At 41.4% G+C, this 20,235-nt stretch overlaps 2 protein-coding genes across 7 annotated transcripts in view; both read right to left on the bottom strand.

The window, feature by feature from the left end:
- The window catches only part of sh3pxd2aa (SH3 and PX domains 2Aa), a 107,535-nt gene extending 97,608 nt beyond the window's left edge, over positions 1-9,927 (bottom strand). For all 5 annotated transcript variants that reach the window (XR_006377536.1, XM_044191246.1, XM_044191247.1 and 2 more), the window contains exon 1: positions 7,898-9,927. Coding sequence is in view for 4 of the 5 variants with exons in the window: in XM_044191246.1 (XP_044047181.1) it covers positions 7,898-7,993 (96 nt within the window). In the remaining variant the exon portion in view is untranslated. The remainder of the gene's footprint in view (positions 1-7,897) is intronic.
- Positions 9,928-10,074: 147 nt separating this feature from the next.
- On the bottom strand, positions 10,075-20,078 carry stn1 (STN1 subunit of CST complex). 2 transcript variants are annotated; one of them, XM_044191257.1, is made up of 9 exons: positions 19,770-20,078; positions 19,198-19,293; positions 18,744-18,821; positions 16,029-16,202; positions 15,537-15,648; positions 11,769-11,919; positions 11,176-11,298; positions 10,994-11,066; positions 10,075-10,551 (listed from the first exon to the last, which is right to left on the bottom strand). In XM_044191257.1, exons 1-9 carry the CDS (start codon positions 19,900-19,902, stop codon positions 10,394-10,396), a joined length of 1,098 nt encoding a protein of 365 aa, XP_044047192.1. In that variant the 5' UTR covers positions 19,903-20,078; the 3' UTR covers positions 10,075-10,393. The 2 variants fall into 2 exon arrangements, with proteins under 2 accessions (XP_044047192.1, XP_044047193.1); XM_044191258.1 differs by having other exon boundaries at positions 16,029-16,199.
- Positions 20,079-20,235: the final 157 nt, after the last annotated feature.

Raw genomic sequence — 20,235 nt, 5'->3', positions numbered from 1 at the left:
AGCAACCTAAAAGCTCATGTGGAAGCATGATCTGCATGATCTCTTGATTACTAACACTCGCCTACATTTGGAAACAGGAAGGTGTTGGAAACTCAAATGGGTATCAAGGGATTTGGAAACAATGGGGAGGTTGAACCATAACTCACTGTAGATGACTGTAAAGAGCCTAACATGAGTAAGACTGACCAGATGTACTGCTGTTGCAGTGCATAGCCGCTACTGAAAAAAAAAAGCAATTCCTTTAATGAACAATATCTATCATTCAAGAGACATTTTATAATTCAGAGAAAAAAAACGAGCATTTTCTTGATCACAGCTTAGTCGAGTTTTTCTTCAGATTCCACAGCAGTCACGCGTCAATACATTTCTGACAAGTCAACGTTCTTTTCAAAGGAGTCTAAAAATTGATTCATAAATGACGGGGAAAAACTAAACAATAACAAAGAAGGCTTTGGGGGCTTGAATGTCCCAGATAGCAGGAAAAGACCTTGTACATTTGTTATTCCCACGGAGGATGTGGGACTTGAAAACAAAAGTTTTATTCATGCACAGAAGCAAAGAGAGAAACATGAATTCTTACGACAGAACAAATTGGACCTCTGATTATTTCATCATGTTCGTCTGAAATGGCTATGAATATTCATGCAATGTTTACAGCTTACTTTTTCCCCCCTCTGACTCTCCTGAGGGAATCATTTCTCTAATAACGTGAACATTGCAGATAGTATATGAATAGTGAAAATAACTTACAGTTTCGAAGGAAAGCCAGGACCCAGTCTCACAGTTTTCAAGTGAAGAAGGCAAAAGAGCAGAGTGCTTGGTGGGGCAGAGAATGTGGGCCTAGCCACTAAATGCAGTGAACCCCGCCTAAACTACTATATTTAAACTAACCTATAAAACAGACACACATCATACTTTCAGACTATGAAAGCGCAAATGATCTGACTACAAAAAGTCAGGTTGGAAAAATTCTCTTTGCATGGGAGCAAAGTCTTTCCACATGGAACCACAACTGGCCTAAATATACTCACTTGACTAATACAGTCACTTATTCTTTCAGTTCAGCCAGAGAGGTTAACGAATGACAATAAAGCCAGACAAATTCTTCTAAGCTGTTTCTCAACAAAAATGTCGCAAGGGTGAAATAAACTGACAATTCCATTCATAAGCTTTGGCAGGGGGTCTTTGGAAACCCCGCTAAGACAGAGTTTTTGTATCCGCTGCCAAAACAGTGCCCTTTATTAACCACACACCAGGCCGACACTTCCTCAACTGTGGTCACTTCCACTCAGAAATGGACCAATCGTGCCTTCTGTGCTTTTGTGGTGGGCACAGGAGGTTAGTGATTTCATATCAGTAAGTTAAAAGACAGACAGGGTCATGTACTCGTGTAAACAACTTTTACTACTACAAACACTGCTTCAAAGGCAGGTCTTCATAGGATGCATTCCATTTTCCATTATAAGCACTTTGACGTGAATTTCAAAGCAACATGAGACAACTAACAGACCTCCAAAGAGGCCCGAGCTGTGCCCAGATAGTTTTACATAATAATCTATAGCACACAAAGATAAACTGCATCAGCAGTGGTAGCAGGTTGAAACTAAATAACAGGAATGTTACAGACATATAGCATAGTATATATCACAGCTGTTTTTAAGTCTTTCGACATTCAAATGGCACGGCATTTGAACAATTTCCTTTCAAAGCGTTCAAAGCTTTTACAAAGTTCTTTCAATGCATAGGCCTAACAAATAAATACAGTATGTGAGATGTGTGGCTGTGCAATGTCTGCCTATCACTGACTTATTTGTTTTTTATTGTTCTAAGATTTTACTAGTGCAAAGTTGAGACTTGAATGTTTTCAATGTTTTCAAGTCAAATTAGGTCTCCAGGAAGTCAAGTACTCATTTTTGTCGCTTAAATCTTCATTCATTTTTGTTCTGTGTTTTTGGCCACTTGACGCAGTGGAACAATTTGTTCACACAACATTGACATATCATCACCTTATTAAGTTGATATGGTGAATGTGTTAGCAAACAGTGACCTATTTACACATCCAGCAACATTAGCATTCATTTGGAGTCGTGTTTCTGTCCACCTAGCAAATCTAAGTCCAATATCCACTCTCCTTTTAGCTCTGTTTTGGTTTCCACCAACTCCCGAGGGAAATGTCTGGCCCTTTAGCTGTGACTGTAAATTCTCCATCATGTTCACCAGCTAGTTGCTAACTTTGTCTGTCTGTCATTTGGTGCTGGGCAAGTAGCGTAATATAGGTTTATTAAAGCTTATTGCTGAAAACAACTGCATGCTGCTGCTGGAAACAAGATTGATGAGAGCAGTAAGAGTGAACCAAAACAATGAGCTAAAAGATGCTAAAACGCTCCATAGAGCTGAGGGGAACTGCAGAGTCGGCATTGATTGACTACTAATGTACTTTCTGGTGGATATATTATTAACCAGATGAAATGTTTTTTTAACTCATCCTTGAGTGCTTTTTAGAGAAAGAATATCTTGTCATGCTAATCAAGCCAGTCTGATTCTAATAACCATTTAGTCAATTTCCCTGACTATCTAGTAATCTCATGAAGAGAGCTGCGAGCAAGTCTACTCCATCTTTTTTGCTTCCCATTTCTCTCTTCCTCCTAAAATGGCACAACAACACATCCAGTGATGTTAAGAGCAATCAATTCAGGTCATTTTCCCATAAAAACAAAACCAGAGCCAGTGCAGCTGAGGCCACACATGATGCCCACACATGCTCTGTCGAACCACAGAGCATCGCCACCTCTGGGTGACGTAATCATAAGTCAAGCTGTTGCAGAAGAATGTGCAGAAGCATGTCAGGGAACTGGAGGCCGTGTTCAAGCACCATGACATGTGCTTTTACCCTGAACGCAGACGAAAGAGTGTAGGAGACGTCTTGCTATCGAGAGTAGAGAGCTGTTGTCATGCATTTAAGACTTCTGCAGGAGACAAATAAAACATTCCACAATTCCAAAAAACATCTGGTATCGAACACATGAAAACAACCCACAGCATGCGTGTGAGGTCCCGATAATAACAGTGCGAGGGCGACAACATCCGACTCTTTTGCCAGTGCATGCAACACAGATACACACTCTTGTCAGTATCAGTGTCAGAGTTAGGGCTCTGCAAACTAAGCATCAAGAACAGCGACTTTACTAACAGACGTCAGCAACGCCCCTGACTCATCCTCTTCTCTTTCTCTTTCTCTTTCTCACACACACACACACATAGCCCTTGAGCACTTCCAGGTAGTCGTCAAACTCTCCCAAACAATGGCCAATCCAAAGAAAAAGCCGGCCTCATAAACCTCTCCTCCAGCATGCACCTCCCGGTTAGGGGTGAGCATCTGAAAACAGGGACCCTTTTCACTGAGATATCACTCTGTGTTTGATAGGCCAATAAATATTTGAGTGGGGAACAACTCTCTGAAGAGATGTTTTATGGTACCAAATAACAACACCATCTTCCAGTCTGGGCCTTTGCGTGGCACAGGAGTCTCTAGAAAATGAAATGTTATGGGACTGGGACTTGTAGGGGAAACAGAAGCTTTAAGTAAACATGGCCGTGCCCAACCTTGCTCTCTCTTTTATCACCTCCTCCTGCAAACACATATACACAAAAACCATTCACAGGAGGAGAGTGTGAGTGTGTGTGTGTGTGTGTGTGTGTGTGTGTGTGTGTGTGTGTGTGTGTGTGTGTGTGTGATGCATGTTTGCGACTCAGCGGTCCAGCTTTCCCTACGGTCCGACAAGCACTTCCCTTTGAGAAAGCCCTGAGTCCCATTCCCCCTCCGCTCACAAGATAAGCATTTCCAGCTGGTTTCACAAACATAACAAATGAGATTCAATGGGTGCCACAGATTGTGTCTTACTCTCATGTTCTCTCCTCCTCTCTCACCCTTCCTCTTCCCTCTTTTTTTTTTGTTCTCACAGTAACTAGCCTTGTCTCATGAGACAGGGTAGCCAGAGAAACTAGGCCACAGACTGGCCCGCTGAGACAGAAGAGCCCAAAACCCAGTACAGCTCATCTCAGCTCTGAGAAGCTCCTGTTACACTTATACTGTACATATAGTAGGCTGGCTACTACTCAACAAGCCTACCTATAGAGTTGGATTGACCTGGGAAGCTCATGTTTCACTACTAAACTACTCTGTGGAAGCAATAACTGTGCATTAAGAGTCCATGTTGCATTAAAAACATACTGCTGTACATCATAACAGCGAACCATTAATTCACTGTCTCTAAGCACTAGAGAATTCTGCCTGTGAGTGTAATTTGTCATATTAGCCTGCTAAGCACAATTACTTGTTTTCAATGTGTGTGTTTTTAAGGAACAGTTTAACATTTTGCTGAGAGTAAGATGAGAATATTGATACCATCCTTATGTTTGTGTGCCTCCAGTTTTTATGGTAGTTAGCATAAAAACTGAAGCTAATCGCTCCATGATTAGCTTAAGTTTTTATGCTAACTACCATAAAAACTGGAGGCAGGGGGGAAACAGCTAGCCTGGCTCTGTCCAAATGACAAGTTGTAAAACCATAATTTGACATTTTTACTTTGCTGTTTGTGTACAAATAAAACAAACAAGATAAACCATGTTAATTGGTGAGCTTTAGAGATGCTGACAGGCATATTTTTGAACATTGGACCAAACCAGGCTAGCTGTTTGCCTCTGCTTCCATTTTTAATGTTAAGTAAGCTAATCGCCTCCATACTTAACACATAAATATGAGCGTGGTATCAATCTTCTCATCTCCACATGAAAGCAAATTGTATTTCCCAAAATGGCAAACTATTCCTTTAATCATTATGCAAAGATAGGTGTCACTTTTTTCACATGGGAGGCACTGAAACATGACATTTAAAACCTTCAACAGCAATGTGTCATTCCTGAAACAATGTCCTGGTTACTCTGGATAATCCACTGAACACGCTTTTAGCAATTCTCATAGCAACTATTTCTTTGGTAGAAAGTAGTTCCAATGAAAACTCTGGATTTCCAAGCAAAACCAAGATTGTTTGTGGAAAGAGATGTATCATATTATTATGCATTACATTTATTTGGCAGAAGCTTTTGTCCAAAGTGACTTACAAGAAGTGTAATCACCTACACAGGAGCAAGAGCTACATGGCATTAAAGATCATTGTTGCTATTTAAATGTAATTTTTTCATGTTGTGAACACTAAAAACTAAATTCCACTCACCTCTATTCTATTGGTTCGGAAGCAAAAACCTCAGAGACAGATATCTCAAAACCTACACAAATTAAACCAAAAGTATCTGCATCCTGGGGATAAAAGGAAAAAATATGTTGTTTTGAAATTTGGGTGAATGTTTTCATATAATTCACCACTGTGAGCTACATTAGAAAATGTCAGATGGTCGTCTCTGACATCCAGAAGCCATCAGCATACTTGTGTTTTCATTTATAAGGCTATGCTATATACGTTGTTGAGATATTTGACATCACCTCAGTTGCGTTCAAAGTGACCAAACATGACACCAGATCTTAGGCTAGGGTAGCTTTAAAAGGTTCTTCATACCAAGTTAGAGACACTCATTCCTCTGAGGCACTTTAAAGTGCTACTTACTGATATTTTTAATAATATTTATTATTATATTAATTAATGTTTCTGCGTATGTGACAGCTGCTTTCTGTGAGTCTCACAGTGATATGTAAATGTGTTCTCTGATCTCTCTTATAAAAAAAGATCTTGATCATGAGACTTCCTGAATTAATCAAGTTTAACTAACTGACACTTTATGCACTTTTGAAACAAAAGTCATCTACAAGGTTGAATCACAAACCAGATGGACATCTTCCACAGGGCCACAGCCAATCAGGGGCTCTTGTACCAAACTATATGTTTAGTTTGTTGTAATTTGAATGCACAAATTTGTTTGGGAATATGCACCACCATACAGCACAATATAAACTGATGCCTTGAGGCACGTGTTGCATCATTACCCAATCCTGAAGCCATGTCAACATCTAGTTTTAAGACTATTATTATTTCAGTTTATATCGTTCTTACATGGGGTGTGAATAAGTTTGTGATTAATCAAATAAACACAAACTAATTGGCACACAGCAAACCTGGAGGCAGGTGGTACTCCAGTATGGGATTACTGGTTGGTTTCGAGAGCTCCAGGCACACTATAATTAAGCTGCCAATGTGGAGTCTGCTGTGTGCACTATACTTGATGGGTACTTGAAGGCAACAGAGTACATACACAATACCCAGAGAATGGGAGGAAGGGGGGTTGGGGGGCCCACAGCTCATTTTTGCCCCGGGGCTCTGTACAGTGATGCTTCAACGGTGTCAGAATTTAGGTATCAGTTTCACTGCAGCCACCGAATGTCAAAAATATATACACTCATAGTACAGTACAGTGTTTAGGATGGTATTATCTACGAAGTCAAGTTCACAGGTGCAGTTTTGATCTGGATGAGAAAATCTATTACATCTTTAATATTCATATCATATTCCCATGTCTTCTACAGTGCGTGATACAGTGTGTCTGATAAAGGGGCAAGAGTCCTGTGAATGCCTCCTTTCAAAGGAGAATACGTGTGCTAACTGTGTCCACATATGATTAGGCCCAAGGGTCTGCAGGACTGTAATTGCAAATGAGCAAGTCATTTATTATGACTTGTTTATGAGCTCAAAGTAGGATCTGAGCTGGTGCCATTAAGTGCAGGGCCCCAAAACAGACTCTCACTTTAAACAAGTGGGGTACTGATGAAGACGGCCACAGGAGGCAAGGACCAGGAAGGTAATAATGATCACTGAAGCCTGTTGTGACATTTGATTAAAGGAGAATAAAGTGTCCTACATTCTTACAAAATGATTGATGACGCAACATGAAAATCAAAAAAGGTACATTTAAAAGGTTATCAGATAGTTTAGGGGGGTTTGTGTGTCAAAATCATTTCAGGATTCAATCATCCAGGCTCATCTTGATTTTACACACAAACAATGAATAAAAAATGATGCTTTTCCGCATTTATGGGGGGAAAAACATTATACATTTTTAGAAACTGTCCATTTCAGACATGTTTTAAGTGTGGACAGGTAGTGTTGAGCACTGAGAAGTCCAGACACATTATCAGTGAAGATGATAGAATACACTTGGATTATGTTTTGTTGTTATTTGAGTCTGTGGAATCTTAACATATACACTCATTTTAATTCTTAAATGAAACGTTCTCCTATACAGAAACACTGTGAGGCTGAAACTTAGAGTCTATCTGGCGGTGGAAGTTCTGCTTCCGCCTTACAGCTCAATGATAAACCCAGGTTACCTGGCACTGCATGAACTTAATCATTTGGTGAGAATAATGAAATTCCTCAAGTATTTGAGCGCTTTGCCCTAAACACAACCGCATGTAAACCAGCCACATTTAATGCACCAAAGCTCTTACTCCAGACATTGGACTGCTTGAAGAAGCAATAGTCTGTCAGAAAGTCATGATAATCCTGACTGCTGAATCTTGAAGATAGTAACCTGCATTGCCAGGTTACAGTGCTGGTGCTTATTTGACAGTACCACAGTTAATGACAGCTCACTTGTGATGATGAACTATGTCTGTTGATACTGTGGGGAGTTAGCTACTAATGGTTTGGAACTGTTCATTATTTCTAACCAGGTACCTTGCTGAACAAGAGTGTAACAGTGAGCTTAGTTTAGCTGTGGCGCTCCCATAGCAGCTAACGTTCGGCTACATGTAGTGGACTAAATGCCGCGTTCAGGTGTCATGCTGTGGCTGTGTACAGGCCAGAGAGACACACCGCTGACACATCTGAATGGGACAAGGTGGGATTAAGGTGACATGGGTGAAGACGAGGCAGGCGAGACAACTCACGTAGTGTTTAGACGGACTGCGCCTCTTCTCCACGTCCACGACTTTCACGTCCAGCACAGTCCGAAACTGCATCTTGACCCTGCAAAGGCTATGCATAAAAGCGACAGGCGGGCAGCTGCTGCGGCTCCAGATAAGCTATCTTGTATCACGGGAGAGAAATCACAACATTCATCGCCGTGTCATTAAACAATTCAGCGGTCCATTAAGAGAGCAGCTCGCTCGCGGCCGATTTGCTCCCCTCTGTCGACTCAACGACCATCAATCTGATTAGAAACTTATCAATAGTCCATTTAAGCCGGTGCTGACCGCCCTCGGTGAAACACATACAGCCGGAGCCCCGCGCAGAGAGCGATGTTCACGTTGCCTGCCGCCACACAGACTGGCCAGCGGCCGACGGAGCGCTGATGAAGTCGGTCACCTTAAAAATAGAAGGGGTTGGGAGGAAAAAAAAGTGCAGCGACTTCCTTTGTGTCTGCCGCGATGCCTACAAAAGGGGCAGCTGCATACCTGGAGGTTACAGGGGCAGGCTGAATGCGAGGGAGCCGGCAGACCCAGCGCCAAACGGCTCCTGCGTTCCAGCAGGCGCGGCGGATTTAGGGAACGGAGTGGGATGGGCTTCACGCACGTCCTCGGGGCTACTTGGAATAAAGCACTCGAGAAAAAAAAACAAAAAAAACAACCCTATTTGGCTCTGCCTTCCTCGTCAAGACGTGCTGTTGTGTGACATAATTATGAAGCTGCGTTTGTAACCAGCCGGAAGGCCACTCATTCATTCGTCTTCCTTCGGGGGCCCCATAACTTTTCCACCCCGCTTAAGAGAATATGAAATAATATGTTCCAAATATCTGGCACGATGTGTAGGCCTGGATTCCACACAAACTGTATGTTGTTAATTGAAATGTGCTTAATCCCGTTCTGTGCAACAGAGGGCAGCGTGATAACGAAGCTATGCCCAGTGTAACGCTCTCCGGCCCCTGAGCCATGGGCAGCTTTCCGGCCGGAGAAACGCGCAACTGGAACTATGGATACAGATGTTCCACAGGCGGCCAATCAGCAGCAGCCTGCACTACATGAGAGAGCCAATTAACAACCAAACACTGCCCCCCTGCGCACACAGCAACATAAGCAAGATGGTAAAGATAAAGAAGCCCATTTAGAGGCTAGACTTCTTCTTTGCGTTTTTATTTAGGTCATTAAATCAAACAGCTAAGATGCATTAAGGTCTGATTTGAAATGTTTTCAGAGCATTACTGAGACCAGATCGGTATCATCTTTTAAATAACTTCTGAAAACCTGCTTTTATTCTAATGACTTTACTATAACCATGAGCCCAAGGCTGGAATTCCAACTGGGCAACAGCCCCAGGACTCCAGGGGCCCCGAAAGCTCCAGGCTTACTGTGTGGCAACTGCTCTGTGGTAACGTAATTGAATATGCAAATTGGGAATATGCGAGGCTGGATTACCAACTAGGCAAAGTGGGCAACTGCCCCAGGGCCATAGATCCTCAGGGGGCCCAAAGGCCCAGGGTTCACTGCGAGGCAATTCATTTGTGGCTATTTAATGAAACATGAAGTTTAGTTTACTCATCATAGCGAGTGCTGCTCAAACAGCTGTGCAGGGAGCTTTCTAAAGTCTGAGAAAATAACCCTGATGATGTCAAAGCCAGGATCTCTGCCAGGAAGCATGATGTGGCATAGCTGGCATGAGTAACATATCACACTTGTGTCATGAAGATATAACATATTGGTGCATGTTGCATACTGGCATTATATGTGCTTGTAACTGCTTATTTAATGACGGTGACAGATATGGTAATAATAACAATTACTAGTGTTATTATTTTACACAATTTTTCTATCATGTTCATCTTATGTAGTTTGTCTTTGTCTAGCCAGCCGGGTGGAGCATCCGTTTGATAAGGATGAAATTGACATTGTTTAGGGGTGGATAAGGGGACAAGGGGGATATGTCATGTATACTGCTGCATCATGGGATATTTTCTGTTGAATTGTCTTAAAAAAACATAATATAACATTTTTTTGAAAGAAAAGCTGTACACATTGGACATAGAGTTAGAGGAATGGGGCTTAATGGGGACCCAGGAGCACATTTTTTGCCCCAGGGCCCATAGGCAGGTTAATCCAGTAATGCATGAGCCTTATCTTTTGCTGCCTGGTCTGTTATTTATTGTTTATTTATTTCTAAATTTACCAAACTATCACAAATATTTACAACAGTGGAGTGCACAGTGGTCCTGAAAGCTTTCCTGGTGTCCATTTTCTTAGGCATGGCTTTCGCATTTTATATTAAACTTAATAAATATGGAGTTCAACTAATGTTGGCAAGTGCCACACTTGACGATATTCATGATAAACAAAGGAATAAAAATGGAATGATTTACTTAAATGTATTGGACGCTCACATTTTGGAGCAATAAGCCATGCTACACATAGTATATGCAGTAATACTGAGTTCCCGACCCCACTGTGCTCAAGTTAGAACACAGTGTAATGGCTGTCGCTGGTGCTGACGATGTCACTGTTGCACTCCAGTGATTTGAGGACCAGCTCCAGTGCTTCTTTGCTCACGTTGAGGCTGTAGCGCTGCCTGACTGCAGACAGAATGTGCAGGATGTGGCAACCCTTCTCTGCATCTACAGGCACAGGAGGAAACAACTGTCATGAAAACCAAGTTTATATGGAGACTTTAAAATAACACTTGGAAAGAGGGATTTCTGAAGTTCAGTTTTTCAATATTCTCATGTTATTTAGCATTTTTATTGGATTTATTTTTTACAAACATACAGAACGACGAGACATCCATTTTATAAGCATCTATAGTCTAAATGAAGCCCCTACTTGGAGAAGTGTTTAGCAAGTAACATACAGTATGTGTGATTGTTGTGCTAATTGGATCTTTGACAAGCAGGTAAAAAAAGCTTTCATTCTTAATTATTTCAACTGAATGATAATTACTGCTATACTCAACACACTGCCACAAAAGAGATTGTGACTGAGTCAAACTAAAACTACAGTAGATCAACATGAAGCAAAACTTAATGATACTTAATTAAGAGCAAATCTAAGTCTACTTACACTTCTCTCTCTTTGAGTCCTCCCTGAGAATGTCTTTGATGGCTATGAATAGATCTGTGTCATGTGCAGTCACCTGGTGAGGGACAACAGCATCAGACAGACACATGTGCATAATGAATCCTCACAGTAATAACCTACTGAAGTGGGAAGAATTCATTTAAGATTGCTCTGCTGTTTCTTACATGATAGACTTCATCTTGGGATTTGACCTTGCGGTACACAATACCCTCGTCCTGTAAAATTTGCAGGGCCTCCTTCAGAAGCTGCCGTAGCTGCTGGCATGCAGACGGACCCGCCACAGGCTCCTTGGCAGCAACAGAGAAGCATAATATTCCAACAGCACTTAAAGTAAATATGTGGATAAACATGTGGCCATGGGATAAAGCATTAATCAGAAGCAGAGAAATACACTGGTAGGCAAATGTTACTGTTTTTGTTTCAGTTTTAGATATCTTAATCATTTTCTGTTAGCAAATTGCACTGCTACGTGGAAATATCTCAGTGTGATGACATATTGTCGAGTTTTGTGGGAATAAGGAAAACCAAAATGTGCCAAGAAGTGCAAGTTGCATTGTCAGCAGCTTTAATAGTTTAATAATTCTAAACAATACAAATTAGCTTCTGTGCTAGAAATCAAATCCTGGCTGTATTTCTTCATTCCATTCATCATTCTCACCTAAGGACACTTCATATAAAGTCTGTCGTTTGAGTTTCGTTTCATCCCACCACCTTCAAAAAAAAAAAAAAAGGTTCCCATATTATTATTTTGGCATACCTGGTCTGCAGATGCTGTTTGAGGCTGGCTGGAGATCAGAGGCTGCAAAAGATCCTGAACATCATAGGGTCTGAACCTGGTCACCGACTTCTGCTTGAAGAAATCCTTGATGATATTCGTTGCCTTGCTGAGGGAACTGATGGCTGAGTCACTGAAAAACAGACAAAGATCTGGGCTTAAAACAATTTATACTAATGCTTAAATACAGTATATGTTTAGAAATACTGTAACTGGTAATCACTGAGCATGGCTCAACTGTGACAGTGTATGAAAATTAGTGCCTGCTTTCATTGTTGTTCCATGTTAAAAACTATATATCTGCATGTGTAGCTCCTACCTACTGTGCATGTTTTACTACATCTTGCAGTACAAACAAACTGAAACTTTAAAGGGCGACACTCAACTATTGTTTTATATGTAAACCCACAAAAACTCTCGCCATCTTGCTAGCCTGATAATCAGACTTTTTTCACTGAAGATTGTGTTCATGTTAGCCGAATTCTTGTTGGGAAGGGCGAGTATTTAGTTTTGTTTTGCCCATACCAAAGTGGCCAAACCGTGGAATTACAACTTGTGGGTCCGTCACGTGATGCACACTGGCCAAAAATACTTTTTTCTGTAGACTTACATTGTGAAAGAAGCGTAGCAAGCGGTGGATACATTTTTTTAGAGTTTATATCAGAATTTGATCCATCTGGTCCGATAACAGTTGGAAAGTCTAGAAGAGCCGCACGATTAAATCATTTTATCCGCATTCAAGTTAGAGGAGGGCTAAACCGGAAGTTAGCCGGCTCGGCTGGCGGAGTATCTAGTGCACTTGCTCTATGGGCCACACGATGTGGAAGATATGGGTAATTTTATACCGGGAGGTTGAACTTTTTTGGCTTCATGCGCCACTGAGCAGTTTTCATAGAAATGAACGGGGCCCCGCCTCCAACGCTGTATCCAGTTCTCTTTATACATCCATGATATGAATCCCTAAACAAATCAGAGATGTGGGTGGCGATTCAGAGGTCTGAAACCAGGCTACGTCATTGCATGTTTATCAGCACATCCTACAAGATACAAGATAGATTTCTTGATAATTTTACAACACAGGGTTGTATAACGAAATTTTGATTGTAGTTGCCTTTATGCTACTCAAAAACAAATGTTATGTACAAAAATTATATACAGTATATTAGTGAATATATAATAAGTGATAGAAATAAAAGCTATTTTACACGGGGGAGTGCTGAGGATGAATTTAGTAGTCTCGCAGCCTGAGGAAAGAATCTGCTCTGTAGTCTGGTGGTACGACAGTGGATACTTCTGTATCTCTTTCCAGACGGCAGCAGGGTGAACAGGCTGTGGCTGGGTGGGTACTGTCTTTTAGTATCCTCTGGGATCTGTGCAGGCACCTCTCCTCACCGATATCACCAATGCTCGGTAGGTTGGTACCAATGATCTTCTAAGCGGTTTGAATCAGCCGCTGCAGAGCCCTCCTGTCCTGGGCCGTGCACATCCCATGCCAGTTTGTGTTGTTATGTTTCCAGTCAGGATGCTTTCTATTGCTTCTCTGTCAAAGGTATGAAGAACTTGGCACGTGAATTTTGCCTCCTGAAGTTTCCTTAAGAAATACAGCGATGTCTGAGCTTTCTTGACCAGCGTGGAGATATGAGAGGACAGGAACCTAAAATTATTCACCTGCTCCACCTCAGCTCCACTGATGTAGACAGGGGTGTGTGTCTTTGCCTCCTTTTCCCTAAAATCAACGTCAAAATCAGCCCCTTGGTTTTGCTGACGTTGAGCAGTAGGTTGTTCTCTGTGCACCACTCTGCAAGACTGTTGATTTCCTCCCGATATGAAGTCTCATCGTTGTTTGAAATCCGGCCAATGATGGTGGTGTCATCCATAATCTTCACAATAGAGTTGTGAACAGGAGGGGGCTGGTCACACAGCCCTGGGGTGCTCCAGTGTTGAGCACTAGAGTGGAAGAGGTGTGACCGCCAAGCCCAACTGTCTGGGGTCTGTTTGTGAGGAAGTCCAATATCCAATTACAGAGTGTGGTACTCAAGCCCAGAGTGTTTTCCAATCAGTTTCATGGGGGAGATTGTATTGAATTTTGAGCTGAAATCAACAAACAACATTCTGATTTAGGTGTTGTTGTTCTTAAGGTGTGTGAAGACTGAGTGAAGGGCAGTGGAGATGGCATCCTCTGTGGATCTGTTGGTTGTGAAAGCAAACTAGTGAGGAATTCCAGCTTTCAGTCTTGCTCTGACGGTGTTGTAAGATTCCTTGTCTCCTAAACGAAAAGTAGCTTTTTTGGCTCTGATTAGAGCCCTCACTTCTCCATTCATCCAGGCTTTCTGGTTGGGGAATGATTTTATTGTCTTCGTGATCACCACATCATTAACACATTTGCTGATGTATGATGTCACTTATGATGATGTATTCCTCAAGATTGATGTGGTTCTCCTGGGTGGCAGCATCTCTGAACATGAGCCAGTCTGTGCACTCAAAACCACACTAGTGGTCCACACTAATGTTTTTACTGATGGTTTGACCTTTTTTATCATGCTGGATGCAAGTAGGCAGGAGAAGCAGGGAAATACGGTCTGATTGACCAAAATGGGGGTAACAGAGAGCTTTGTAGCTGCCAGAAATGTTTGTGTACACATGGTCCAGTGTAGTTGTTCACCTGGTGGGAATGGGGACATGCTGGTGGAATTTAGGTAAAATAGTTCTGGTCTGTTTGATTTAAATCATCAGCTACAATAAAAACACCATCCGGTTGTTTTGTCATGTGACTGCTGATGACCTCATACAGTTCCTGTAGTGTGTTTTTTGAATTTGCATCTGGAGGAATGTAAACAGCAGCAACAACAACACTGGTGAATTCTCTGGGTAGATAATATGGTCGACATCTTAACAATATCAATTCCACATCTGGGGAACAATGTCCATCCACTTTAACTGCCTTTGAGCACCAAGCATCATTGATGTAAACACAGAGACCGCCTCCTCTCGTCTTACTGGAGTCTTGTGTTCTGTCAGCGCGGATCAAGTTTGGCCCGTCGGGTGCGATAGCTTCATCCGGGATGTTGTGATGCAGCCAGGTCTCAGTAAAGATGAGGGCACAGCAGACTCTGATTTCCCGTTGCTGAGTTAGCCTGAGTCTTATCTCATCCATTTTATTTTCCTGCGACTGTACATTAGCTAGGAGTAGACTGGGTAGTGGAATAGCCTTAGGTCCGAACTGGGTTAGCTTAGCTCTAACTAACCCGGTTCTCTTTCGTCTCTTCCTGTTTCGGTCACACCGCTTGTGGTGACGTTTGGCCCGTCCGGTCTGGTTGTCAGGACAGGAGATGCCGTGAGCAGTGATCGTCTCAAGGTCCACTGCACTTAATCCAATCCCTGCACTTGCTTTTCCAATGTTGATGAGTGTATTACTGTCATAAGTAATACGTGCTTCAGTAGGCAAGAAAATAACAAATGAAAACAAAAATGTAGCGAAGTATGAGGGAGCTACTGGCTGCCTGTACAGGATGTGACAGTGTGCACTAGGAGCATCAAATGGCGTCAAATGATGTGCTGCACCAACTGTTTATCTCGATGTGCTCAACTCCTAATATTTGCATAACAGTGGTGGATGGAAACGCATTAATTCCCATTTTACTTTGCCGATTTTCTGGAAATTTCAGTTAAAATTTGCGCTGAATTGGATGGAAACCTGGCTACAGTGTCATAATCTACAGTGATGGTTCGTTAAGGGATGGACGTTTGTACCCTGTTGCATTAGGTTGCAGCTGGAATAGTTTGTCGTAGCACTGTCTGTAGAGCTGAGGAACCTCCATCATCCACGCTATCTGGACCGCCATCACTGGGTCGTTCACTTTATCTGGGAACACAAATACAAACATAATGAATGGGCAGATGATATAGATGGCGTTCACTGCGTGCTGTGTGTGGTTGTGTATGTGTGTGTGAGAACGTGAGACACATGTAGGCCATCACAAAACAAGACTGCAGTGCTAGAATGTCCTTGCTAGGCACTTCAAGCATGTGTGGATAGGGGATTGTGTGAGCTAATGCATGTTCTTGTTTGAGCATTTGTAGTTTCTAATGAACCCTCAGTTAAATGTTGATATTCTTTGGACATTTGTTGTCATATTCTAATATTCAAAACATGCAGCTGGTTGGTAAATTAGCACATGTGGATGGTGAATTTCGATATCAAACTGCCCCTGTGGCCTGCAGATGACAGCCCTCTGCACTCACAGTAGGTGGAGGCCATGATTTCTCTCTGTTGCCTCGACGTCTTCACTGGTCCTCTAACTCGGAGCAGCTCTCCAATCTCCAGGTGGCAGCGGCTCTGCTGGGCCTGTCTCAGCTTCTTCAGCTCAGAGACTGGGTTGAAGCCTTCCTGAGCCCCATCACTGTGTTTCCCCCCTGCTGGAGATGACAAATGAATATAGGATATTACACAGTGATTTGTGGTAATAGATAAATATATAATAATCAATTTATGAACCAGCTTTGAAAACAGTTAAAATAATGTTATTATGTTAGAATTTAAACCTGCACTGATCAGTATTTTTACATAATAAATGGAGTTGTCCTCAGCTGTACAGAGCTTTTTAGCCTCTTTTAACTCTTTGTTTTGGTTTTCTGGCCTGCGAACTCTGCTCTCATCAACCTCATTTTCAGTGAAAGTGCTCTGATAAACTCACTGTACGCTACCTGCCCAGTACAAAAGTTGGTTGGGACCAAAACAGAGCTTAGAGGAGATTGAAGATTGAATTTGTCAGATGCTGTGTTTTCAGCTTGTTACACTGCCCTCAACTGGCGAAAAAAAATCAATTATGCAGTTTTAACTAAATACGAGGATGTGGGAGAAAAGAGCCAATGCCAGAGGGAATAAAAGAATAATCCCAAAATGTTTAATACAAGGAATCAGATTTTTTACTGATCAAGCCTCTGTGTTCTGGCCTTATGCCCTCAGAAAAAATGCACCCACTAACAAAATCAATGATTTTTAAATAGTGCCAATCCGATCATGTAAAAGAAAAAAGTTTTAAAGATCCAAATGGCAACTGGCGGTGCATGTTTACCCCAACCCCTGTTTCCTTGTCCTAAGACACCATGTCTGCATTTTAGTAGCTGAAACCTGTTTATGATTATGTGCAAAGCATTTCTGAACTATGGTGCAATTTTGAACATTCCCTCCCCACATTGTGACTCACTCCAACATCTTTCTTCAAGCTTAATTAAGTATACTAAATTCCAAGATCAAGACGGCAATGAAATTCAACTTCTAAATGACTTCTGGAAGATGGCTCATTGTACCAGTCTATGACAGGACATTCCAGAGTCCAAGGACCTTTTGAACTGTAGCTTAAACGCAGTGTTGTGCAAGTTACTGAAATTTAGTTTTGAAATTAGTTACAGTTACTAGTTACTTCTCTCAAAAGTAATTGAATTACTTTACCAATTACTGGATATAAAAGTAATTAGTTACTAGGGAAAGTAACTTTTGCATTATTTTTAAATGTCTGCTTCAAGTCTCTTATTAATGCACACAGCTGAAACAGAATCAACTTTTGGAGAAATGCAACCCGACGTCATGCTGCGGTGGCCAATCCGCCGATCAGACCGGTCAAACTGCTTCACAGTCCTGAAACCAGGCGCTATCCAGGCGGAGTACATGGACCACACTATGATACTCTACCATTTGTGTCCTGGTTTGCTTTATTTCATGTACCCAGCTTCAGCATCTGTGTCTGGCCTACAGTCTATGCTGAAAAACAGCGATACCAAGAAGCTTCCTTCGGTTTGTGTTCATTTGTTTGAGAGAGAGAGAGAGAGAGAGAGAGAGAGAGAGACAGCTGTGGTCAAGCGACCTGTAGATTGAATGAGGAGAGGGAGCACCAGGCGTGAGAAAGCCGGTGAATCAGAGAAATATAACACTGTTTTCTGATTGTTTCACAGCAGTTACCTTCTAAAGCACAAATAAACACAGCCACACCGCCGCACAAACCTGCGGCTAATCGCCACACTGCGTGATTTGGTCTGAATGAAGCGGTCGGGTGACGTTAGATCATAAACCGGGTAATAGGCTGCGTTTGTCTGCTGTCCTCTGGTAAGACAAAAGTAACGAGTAACGAGCCCAATTCATTGTAACTGAATTATTTAATTTGAAAAAGTAATGAGTTACCGCTAAAAGTAGTGGGATGACAGTAACACGTTACTCCCAACACTGGTTAAAGGTACCCTCTTGAGTTTCTGACCACCAGTGGCACTATGGAGCAATGTTTTTTTATGAGTGGGTGCCCATTTTGTTTGTCTCCAATGCCTACTAGCACTGACAAAAGGAAGCTTGTAGAGCACATGATTCAACTGATCAACAGCTGGAAGCCGTAACATGCAAAGAAGCGTAACGTAACAGTATATCAGCAAAAACCAGGCAAGAAGACTGCTAGCAAGGCAGCATACATAAACAAGGGATGTAAACAAAGCTGGTATCAAAATACATATTAAAAAAATCAGCTTTGCAAATGTTTTGTGAGAACAGAAATGCATTCAACACATTTGTTAGGCCTCAAAGATGCACAAAAAGTGAGAAAAACCGAACGTACACATAACTGTGCCTTGTTTTAAAGGAAAACTCCAACAGATACTTTAAAGACAAAAACTATACAGTGATAAAACTAAGTTTGGTGATACTGCTTGTCTGTCATTTACATGACAAATTGAGCTAGTGGGATGCTATGAGGCTATTCCACATGTAATAATATGGCTGCTACATATCGCTCAGAGAAATTAAGAAGCAAGCCAAATGGTCGACATAAAGACAGAACTTATATTAGCTGGTATCAGTACACAAGTCAGTGTGTAGTGATTTAGCAAACTCAGTGTACGTCTGATTCTTCTGGTGACTACAGAGCATAACTTACAACCATGCAAACACTGAGATTCATACAAATGAAAACTCACATTTAGCAGGCTCCCCCTCGTCTTTCAACAGGTCATTTTTCCAGCACAGGCAGTTTATAACCCCAGTACTATCATCCACTGTGAACACAAGGAAAGATAGTCAAAATCAAATAAAGACACGTTATTTTTAGGCCCTTATACAACAGGAATGTGTGTGTATCTGTTTGAGAAATGTAAACAAAAACTTTGTCTCATTGTCACAGATGGAGACGACTTTCTCAATGCTTTATCCATAACATGCAACAATATCCCTGTTCTGCTGACGCTGCCATAGTGGGTCCCAAAAATGACTCCCAAAGACAGCATTCACAGTTAGAACATTGCTAAAAAATGTATTATTTACATCAATACATAACTGATACACACACACACAGACACACGCAAACTGTACTGTACTTGCTAGTGTTTACTGAAATATCAGCAAAAATATTTTTGTTTCACACAGCAGGATTACCTCCATAACAGAAGAAGTCTTCTCTTTCTCTCTTGTAAACCACTGTACCAAGTACATCGACTTTGTAGATTGGATGTGAGTTGTAGAAGTAAATGCCTGTGAGGCATGGGTGGATACAGAACAAAAATAATAATCTCAAAGCATGCATTATTATCATTATCAAAAAAAAGTCAATTATTAAATATGAACCGTATAAAGATTTTAAAGTTAAACCTAATCACTCAGAATTGTAACTAGTCATACAGTGATGATATTGATTTAAAATGGTACATGAAAAAACAAAAACAGGATATATATATATATATAAGTTATACTCGACATGCCAGATAAAAACAAAACACGTGTGATAAAGATGGCTATGAACTTAGTAATTAGCTAACTTGCTATCATCTAATTTACAGTAACTAACGTTAGTTTATAAGTTGGTAAGTTTAGTCATATTATTATTATTGTTCAGTTAGCTAGCTGTTGGGCATATTCAGACCTGTAATGTTACTTGTGAAGGTTCGAATGTGAAGACCAAGGATACAGTAGCTAAATTAAACAAGTTGTGTTGCTATATGTGTTATTACCTGGCACCTGTGTGGACTCTATCATCTGCAGGATGTCTCTGACGTACAGCCTGGTGAAGGCAGAAAAGATCGGGTCCAGTCCCCACAACATCGATGGGGGCTCTTCCGCTGGATCCATCCTAGCCGCCTGCATTTCATCATGAAAGCAAAAGCAGATTATTTACGTCTTTTTCGTGTTTTTCCGTCGGATTAGCAGTCTCAAACAAGAGCGTAAACTAGCTACAGGGAACCCAAGTATTGGTCACGTGACGTGTTGTTGACGAATGTTATTTGTTATTTATTTGTTTACTCGGGAATATGCATGTAATAGCCTATACAACGTGTTAAGACAGGTTCCAGTTGCAGAATAGCAATAAATTATTTTTATATAAAAACGTTGTATCAGAAGCATTGTATCAGAAGTATTTTACTGTACGGCGCGGCGCGTTCATGTTTCGCAATGGTGTTTGGGACATGTAGTTTTATT

Source organism: Siniperca chuatsi, linkage group LG3 (assembly GCF_020085105.1).
Source record: "Siniperca chuatsi isolate FFG_IHB_CAS linkage group LG3, ASM2008510v1, whole genome shotgun sequence".
Taxonomy (NCBI): Eukaryota; Metazoa; Chordata; class Actinopteri; order Centrarchiformes; family Sinipercidae; genus Siniperca; species Siniperca chuatsi.
The sequence above is the reverse complement of the archived record's forward strand: the minus strand, read 5'-3'. Positions and strand labels throughout refer to the sequence as shown.

Excerpts from the sequence above, each read along its gene's own strand:
- stn1 (XM_044191257.1), bottom strand. The coding sequence starts at position 19,902 with ATGCAGGCGGCTAGGATGGATCCAGCGGAAGAGCCCCCATCGATGTTG. Across the intron at positions 18,822-19,197 it reads AGACTTCTTCTGTTATGGAG|TGGATGATAGTACTGGGGTT; the intron begins GTAATCCTGCTG and ends TTGTGTTCACAG. Across the intron at positions 11,067-11,175 it reads CCCAAGATGAAGTCTATCAT|GTGACTGCACATGACACAGA; the intron begins GTAAGAAACAGC and ends GTCCCTCACCAG.